This window comes from Tupaia chinensis, unplaced genomic scaffold, assembly GCF_000334495.1.
Source record: "Tupaia chinensis unplaced genomic scaffold, TupChi_1.0 Scaffold000159_1, whole genome shotgun sequence".
Classification (NCBI taxonomy): Eukaryota; Metazoa; Chordata; class Mammalia; order Scandentia; family Tupaiidae; genus Tupaia; species Tupaia belangeri.
The window spans coordinates 1452732-1461060 of NW_006159630.1; the positions used below are offsets into that span (position 1 = coordinate 1452732).

Below are 8329 nucleotides of genomic sequence, written 5' to 3' on the forward strand. Positions count from 1 at the left end.
TGGGTTCTGGTTGGGTTTTCACAGAGGGTGGCCCTGGGGGCCTCTGTGTCCTTGTCTGCCAGAGTCCCCGGTTAGGCTGCAGCCGAGACCGCTGGGGCGAGCGCCTGGCCGGTCCAGGCGGGAGCTCCTGTCTGCTGCTGGCCCACGCGGCCGCAGGGGGCAGCGGCGGAAGGGAAGGCCTCACAGCCCAGCTGGCTTCTCCCCGTCCATCTGCTGTAGGAGGTCCCCTCCCAGGGTGTGGCCTGCGAGGTGCTGGGGACGAGAGGCCCCTCGAGGAGCAGGGCCAGGTCCAGGGTGGCCCTGGACGAGCTGCTCGACACGCTGGCACTGCTGGAGGGGGAGCCGGAGCTGCAGCCCTTGCCCTGGGGGAGCCGCAAGGACAGACACGCTGGGCCTGATGAGGTGCTGAGGTGCTCAGTCCCCGAGGGCAGGGGCCGCTGGGCCAGGGAGGCCTCTGGGGCCCTTGGTCTAGGTGGGACCCTGACCGTGACCTGATGGGCCCGTCCCTGAGGGTGGGCGCCCTGAGAGGCCCCCCACCAGCCAGGCCCTAGCCCCTGCACTTTCCTACCAATGTGGCCCCTGCCCTGGCGACCCCAAGTCCCCGAGCTGCAAACAGACCCACGCCAGCCTCTGCTCTGTAGGAGGACAACGCCAGCCCCCTGAAGGCCGATAGCCTGGGGAGGGCCAGGAAGCTGAGCGTGCCCACCAGTCCCCCTGAGAAAGGGGTGCTGCTCTCCGAGGCCAGGCTGCAGAGCATCGTGAGCTTCCTGGATGAGATGGAGAAGTCGGAGCGGGACCGGCCAGCCCTGCAGCCGGAGGTGGTCGTCCCTCATGCTTGGCCCCCATGCTCCTGGATGGTCAGGGTGGGGGCCAGAGACCGCTCGTCCATGCCGGGCCATCCTCCGATGGGCACCTTGAGCCTCCCCAAGCTCTGGCCTTGGGTGGTCCTGGCCGCCTGGGCCTGGGGCCCCTGGGCCGGCACTTTCCCATCCCAAATGAGAATGTCCCTGTCACAGGGCAGGATGGTCAGAGTGGACGTCACTTGGTACCAGTCTCAGTCCCTGAGGCTGCTGCCCCCCGGTGTCCTGTGCCCATGATGGAGAAGGGCCCTGCCGTGGGACTGCCACCTGCCCTCTGGGCTGCATCCCTGTTTTCCTTATGAGCAGTGGCAGATTGGGGAGGGGATGCCATGGCCCCCACCAGAGGGACTGGAAGGTGCGGCTGTCACATCACCTCCCTGGCCACCTCCCGGTCACCCGCCAGGCAGGCTTTTGCCTACCTGACACTCGGCCGTGCTCACAGGGGCTGGAGGCGGGGCGGGGGGGGCTGGAGTCGGCGTCTGAGGTGAGCGCGCCCGTGCTGCGGCTGCAGCTGGAGGTGGAGGAGGAAAAGCAGGCAATGGTGCTGCTGCAGAGAGCCCTGGTAACGCGCCCTCACCCTGGGCCGCCGCCATCCTGCCCCCGTCCCCATGCCTGGCCTGCGGTTTCACCGGGGCCCGGTTCCAGTGCACCCTTGGGTCCACACTGCAGGCGCAGCAGCGAGACCTCAACACCCAGCGGGTGCAGGAGGCAGAGAGGGAGCTGGGCCGGCAGCTGCAGCGGGAGAAGGAGTACCACGAGGCCACCGTCCAGCGGCACCTGTCCTTCATTGACCAGGTGGCACCGTGGGGCGGCCGCGGACGGGGAGCCCATGGGGCCAGCCTCTCACGGGGACTTTGGAGCCAGGGCCTCCCTTGCCGAGCTCGTTCTGTGTTGGATGAGTGCCGGCCACGGTCTGGCAGGCCGCAGGCGGGCAGTGGGCAGAGCACACTGGCATGGCCACTGGAGGGCTAGCGGTTCTGCCTGGACGTGGGCTCCACGCCTTCGCTGTACAGCTCTGGGCCATCAGCCTGGCCCGCTGAGGCAGCCAGAGCCCCCGAGCGAGAGCCGCAGAAGCTTCCGGCCTGTCCTTGGCTCAGCCGCACCTGTTGGGCCCTGTCCTGGGGGCCTCTGGTCTGGTGTCGGCGTCCGCCCCCAGGCTTAGCGCTATTATGGAAGAAGCAGAAAAGATGAGACAAAAAGATAGAGTGGAAACGGACACAGGCAGCCTGAGCCTAGGTAGGCCAAGCAAATTGTGCCGCCCCGACAAACTGGACGTCTTTATTTATAGTACAAGAAGACATTACACATGTGTGTTTCATGATACTTCATGGATTGGTTGCTAGGTTACAGACAATAAGAAGCCATTAACAAATCTATAAGAGATTAGTCACACCCAAGGCAAGGTGTATCCCTTGGCAGTAATCCCATCTAGAGTAAATCTCATCTTCCTTTCTAATGCAGAGAACTAGCTGTTAGGTATGGGGAAGGAGCTAAAGAACTTCTCCATAAGGAGTGAGCCACCACACCCAGAGTAGGCTAAAGAACCTTTCAGATGCAGAGCAGGGATTGGATTTTACTATTTGGGGTCAAGATGTTTCTTGAAGTCCATCAGATGTGTCTGTTGGAACGCCCCTAGTAATTTCCACCCTTGCTCTGTCTGCAGCCAAGGTCAGGGAAAGACAAGTTACAAGGTTCTGCCAAACCCCAAAAGAGCATGTGGTGTTTGCTCAGCACATGTCCCCACATTTCCCCCTTTTTTGTTTTAAAGCCAACATGGCCTGAGTTGCTAGGAGGGAGGTCAGCACCAAGGGATACACACAGGCATTAGGTGACTACTATAACAATTAAGTAACATAGTATAAAATTAGTTAACATTATTTTCTTAGAAAGCAGCATTGGTGCTATGCAATTAAGGCAGTATAAGCTATTACGAGATAGATTAACTAAAATATAATTAAACGTGTAGGTCATACATGTAAAAATCCAGTCTACAGACAGTTGAACAAAGCAAATAGCATAGTTAACATTTTTTTGTTTTTGCAGGAATGAGATCCTGGTCACAAGTGTTCATTGAGTTAGCAGTCAATTTGGCACACATAGCAATGAACAAGTTCTCAGGAGTTGGTTCTTTATCTTGTTTAACTGGACGTCTTTATTTATAGTACAAGAAGACATTACACATGTGTGTTTCATGATACTTCATGGATTGGTTGCCAGGTTACAGACAATAAGAAGCCATTAACAAATCTATAAGAGATTAGTCATACCCGGGGCAAGGTGTATCCCCTGGTGGTAATCCCATCTAGAGTAAATCTCATCTTCCTTTCTAATGCAGAGAACTAGCTGTTAGGTGTGTCTGTTGGAACGCCCCTAGTAATTTCTACCCTTGCTCTGTCTGCAGCCAAGGGCAGGGAAAGACAAGTTACAAGGTTCTGCCAAACCCCAAAAGAGCATGTGGTGTTTGCTCAGCACATGTCCCCACACCTCAGACTCTCTCTCTTAAACGTGTCCCCACAGTCTGGGCCCCGAGGAAGGGCAAGCTGTCATTCCACGTGCCCAGGCTCGGGTCTGCCCTGTCCAAGGAGAGGCTGGCATGGTTCTGAGGGCTTCATAGACAGCCCAGGCAGATGGAGGCAAGTCCCCCAGGGCCAGGCTATGGAACTACAGTGACCCTTATCCTAGGATAATCCCAGGTTACTACAGGTCTGTGCTGTCCCTCAGCCCCCAGGGCCAGGGCTGGGTGGGACTGCAGCCCACGTGTGCACACTGCCCTGGGCCCAGGCACAGCACTGCCTGCTCTTGGATGCCGGAGGGGCGGTCCCCTTGCAGTCGGGGGCCCCAGCATGGTGGCCTCACCCTCGGCTCCACTGGTCACAGCTGATTGATGATAAGAAGCTCCTGAGTGACAAGTGTGAAGCGCTGGTGGCGGAGCTGAAGCGGAGGGACCAGCGGTGCAGGGAGCAGGCGGCCCGGATGCAGGAGCAGCATGAGCTGGTGAGCCTTCGTGGCCGCTGCAGACCCAGACCTGGCGGGCTCAGCCGGGGCAGGCGGGCGTCGCGAGGGTGTCCCAGTGGCACCGACAAGCTCCCCTGTGGCACCCTGAGGCCCATGTTGGGGCGAAGGGCTGGAGGGCCCTGACCCCGTGTACCCCTTCACAGGAGATGAAGAAGCTCAAGGAGCAGATGAGCGCCTCGGAGAAGGTGCGCAGGGAGAGGTGGATCAGTGAGAAGACCAGGAAGATCAAGGAGGTCACAGTCAGAGGTCAGGAGGCGACAGCTGCAGGAGAGTGGGCTCGGAGGGGGGACTCCGAGGCTGTGGGTGAGGCCAGGCCTCCCTGGGAGGAGGCAGACAGCTCTGGCCTCGTTCAGCCTCTGCCGACCCGTGCAGACAGGAGGGAGGTCGCGGTGGCCTCAGCTCAAGAGGGGTCGGTGTCTCACACTCGGGGAGGGGCTTGGAGCTCAGGTGGCCGGGAACACCTAGGCCCCACCCTGGGAAGCAGGAACAGCAGGGAGGAGCGGGAGTCGGGCAGGGCTGGGCTCACAGGCTGGCGGGCATGGGCGTCTGAGGACTGCGGCCCTCCAGGATGTGGGGGTGTGCGGCTCTGCGGCCAGCGCTCCTGCCAGGACACTTGCCTCTGGGCTTGGACACCACACCAGGGGCTGACGGGGCACCAGGGGCGGCCCAGGTCCCTGAGCGCAGCGCCGGCCCGCAGGCCTGGAGCCGGAGATCCAGAAGCTCATCGCCAGGCACAAGCAGGAGTTGCAGCGGCTCCGGAGTGCGCACGAGGAGGAGCTGCTGCGGGCGGATGCACGCGCCGCCCAGCGCTGCCTGCACCAGGCCGAGCAGCTGCGCGAGCAGATGGAGCGCGAGAAGGAGGCGCTAGGCCAGCAGGAGCGCGAGCGCGCCCAGCAGCGGTGTGTGCCCGGCTCGGGTATTGTGGGCAGGGACGACCCTGGCCTGCTGGGCCCTGGCGTGTTCTCGGAGGTGGGGAGGGTGGGCTCGGGGGCTAGGGAGCCGGGCCACTGGCCCTCGTGGCCTCTGTGCAGGGCAGCGGGCCCTGAGGCTGGGCTTGAGGCTGCACAGGCCTCTGCCTGAGTCACTGAGACCTGGGTTTGTGAATGCAAATGCTGCCCCTCGGACAGGTGGCCTCGAGGCCCCTCTGCCGCCGACCGGGGACCACAGGCAGTCTGAGGCCCTCACACTGGGTGCCTGGGGTCTGACCAGGCCGTGCCCTGCTGTCCTCACTCCCTGGGTGTGGTCTGCCCTCCACCGCTGCCCCTTCCCTGCCACAGCGCCTACCCCAAGGGACAGAGGCCTTGGACAGAAACCCGTGGGATTCGGCCAGGGGGGTCCTCGTGCCACAGCACCGGGCACAGCGAGACAGCATAAGGGTGGAGGGAGCCAGGGCGCAGACTGCCTCGTGCAGGCACACGCGGCCGTGGCGGCCTGCTGACAGGCGGACGGTCCTGGGTCCGCCCACCCCGTCTACTAGCTGCCTGCCCCGCCGCCCACAGGTTCGCGCAGCACCTGGAGCAGGAGCAGCGAGTCCTGGAGCAGCAGCGGCGGCGGCTATGCAGCGAGGTGGCGGCCGAGCGCGAGCAGCTGGGCCAGCAGGCGGCCAGGTGCGCCGGGCTGGGGAGGGGCACAGCGACCCCTCCATGCCGCCACTGACCCCACCCGCCTATAGGCAGCGGGCAGAGCTGGAGGAGTGGAGGCGGCAGCTGGAGGAGAACAGCTCAGCACTGACCCGAGCCCTGAGGGCCGAGTTCCAGAAGGGAAAGGAGGAGCAGGAACAGAGGCACCAGGTCCTGCCCCGACCAGGCCCGCCCTGTGCCAAGCCTGGGTCCCGCAGACTGAGGGTGTCGCTTGCTGTCCCCGGGGGCCATGTGCCCACAGACCAGCTCTTGGGCCGTGTCCCCACAGACGGAGCTGAAGGCCCTGGAGGAGCAACTGGAGTCGGAGAGGCAGGCGTGGGAAGCCCGGCGCACCAAGGAGGAGGTGGCCGTCCTGCGGGGCTCAGGCCTGGGCCGGACCTGCCGAACTGTGCCGGATGCTCTGTGGGCTGGGGGAGGACAGGGAGCCCGGCAGGTCCCACATGACCAGAGGGCGCCCACGTCCCTCCGCTGCCCTACCTGGTCTTCAGTTAGTGCCTGACATCAGACGGGGCCATGAGCGGCCCAGGGCAGTCAGCCCCTCCTCAACCCCCTGGACTCCCACTGGGCTGGGCACCCTCGCCCCGTGGAGAGGCACTCAGGCCACGGTCCTGAGTCCTGAGCTGACACAAGCCAGGGTCCGTGTAGGTACCTCTGGTGCCGGGGGGCTGCCTGCCCTGTTCCCACAGCCATTAATAGTGACCCCCCTCCAGGCACACGAGACCCTCATACCCTGGAGGTGACCCCAGAACCGAACTGCAAGCAGGGGCTTGGCACGTCAGACTCACAGAGCCACCTCAGTGCCTCTCACCCCCCAGGGTGCCCAGGCTCCCGCTCGGCCGCAGGGCGAGTCCCCTCCTCGCTCCTGGCCCTCTGGTGGCAGACGTGTCTGGTCCTCAGGCCTCCAGGCTGTGCTGACGGCCTCGTGCCCACCTGGGTCCTGAGGACGGTCCCGGCCCCCCAGCCCTTAGGGCAGGCCAGGCTCCTTTGTCCTTGTTAAGTCCCTGTGTCCCCTGGGGTTCAGAGCGCAGAGTCCTGCAGGGGCCCACGGAGGCCTCACCCCCAGCCTCCCAGCCCCTCAGCCAGCTCCATCAGCCCGGGCTGTTCCGAGCCAGCTGCGGTCCCTCCAGGAAGCCCGGCTGCTGAAGCGGGAACGGGAGCTGAGGGAGGAGATCCGGAGAGGCCGGGACCAGGAGATCGAGCTGGTCATCCACCGGCTGGAGGCCGACATGGCCCTGGCCAAGGAGGAGAGCGAGCGTGCTGCCGAGAGCCGGTGGGTGAGGGCTCCCCGCCGGGCCTGGGCCGGGGCAGGGCCCAGTGTGGCCAGGTCCGCTGAGCCTGCCCCGCCCTCCAGCATCAAGCGCATCCGGGACAAGTACGAGACGGAGCTCTTGGAGCTGGAGCAGTCGGAGCGGAGGCTGCAGGAGCGGTGCGCAGAGCTGAGGGGCCGGCTCGGGGAGGCCGAGGGGGAGCACGTGCGGCTGCAGGGCCTGGTGCGGCAGAAGGAGAGGGAGCTGGAGGACCTGCGGGCGGTGAGCTGCAGGGGCAGTGTGTGCGCGGGTGTGGAGACGTGCGGGCAGTGGGCCAGCGAGGGGTGGGAGCCCTGGCGAGCCCTGAGCCGGAAGGATGCAGAGTCCGCACCCGGCCACGAGCCTGCTCATGCCTCCCGCCCACGCAGGTGAACGAGAAGCTGTCCAGCGAGCGGAGCAGCCTGGCCCAGGCCATCCGCCAGGAGTTTGCTGACCGCCTGGCAGCCTCCGAGGATGAGGCCCGGGGGGCCCAGGCCGACCCCCCCGGCTGCAGGCCCGCCAGGGGCTGGAGCTGGAGGAGGTACACCGCAGGTGGGCTGCCGCTGCAGGTGGGGGAGCTGGGGGAGGGCAGGACCCCATGGGCCAAGGCAGGGGAGTTGGCTGGGGCAGGCATGGTTTCCCTGTCTGGCCCTGGGCCGGGTTCCGCCTGGTACTCCCTCGGGGTACCTGGAGTGGGCAGCACCAGCTTGTCCGGGAGTGTAGGCCTCTAGGAGTGCTGATGCCACAAGTGAGCAGCGGGCCCGCCAGGCTTCCCGGCTCTTCCTGTGTCACCTGCCCGCGTGGGTGAGCGGCAGGCCTTGGGTGGGGGCATGAGCCTCGCGGGCGTGTCAGGGCCACTGCTCAGGAACCCCCTGTGACTGCGACTTTAGAGGTGGGCCCTGCAGCACTGGCCTGGGGCTGGCCACAGAGTTGAGGTCAGCAGGGTTGGGACCCCGAGAGCTGCTCCGGAACCCTCTGTGTGCTACGCCAGGGTGAAGGCGGCCCTCACCAAGAAGGAGGAAGCCCTGAGCAGCCTCCGGAAACAGCATGAGGTGCCCTGTGGTCAGCCCTGTGGGGGGCGGGGGGACCCTGCCCGCCCCTCTTTGACCTCGGCGTGTGTCCCAGGCTGCGGTGAGGCGGGCCGAGCACCTGGAGGAGCTGCTGCAGCAGCAGAGACGGCCACTCCTGAGCTCCAAGTGACAACCAAGGGACGTTGTGGGACAGGACGAGGCTGGCCCTGAGACTGGCGCTAGTCCTGAGGGGTGGCACAGCTGAGGGCGGGAGGTAGGCAGCCTCCCGCCAGGCCTCGGAGTGCCTGGGTATTTTCACAGTAAAAGAATTTGTTTCGTAGTGTCCTGCGTGGCCTGCCTCAGTTTCCCCAGGCCAGGGCGAGGCAGGGGTGCAGGAGGCCCCCAGTGTGGCCAGGCAGGGTTGCCTACAGGATCGGCCCTGGCTCCCTCCCCCCTGAGCCTGTCCATGCTGATCAGGAAGGCTGAGGCCCGGCGGGCTCTCCAGTGGCCGTCAGGGC

The 8329-nt window shown here is 64.6% G+C and overlaps 1 protein-coding gene across 1 annotated transcript in view; it reads left to right on the forward strand.

The window, feature by feature from the left end:
• The window catches only part of CEP131 (centrosomal protein 131), a 31015-nt gene extending 22864 nt beyond the window's left edge, over positions 1-8151 (forward strand). The window contains 16 exon segments of the mRNA XM_027770742.1: positions 220-402; positions 642-818; positions 1303-1422; positions 1530-1655; positions 3738-3854; positions 4019-4121; positions 4573-4774; positions 5375-5482; positions 5548-5665; positions 5784-5858; positions 6643-6785; positions 6867-7044; positions 7191-7299; positions 7302-7353; positions 7793-7853; positions 7927-8151. Coding sequence (XP_027626543.1) covers positions 220-402; positions 642-818; positions 1303-1422; positions 1530-1655; positions 3738-3854; positions 4019-4121; positions 4573-4774; positions 5375-5482; positions 5548-5665; positions 5784-5858; positions 6643-6785; positions 6867-7044; positions 7191-7299; positions 7302-7353; positions 7793-7853; positions 7927-8001 — 1947 coding nt within the window. The 3' untranslated portion in view covers positions 8002-8151.
• Positions 8152-8329: the final 178 nt, after the last annotated feature.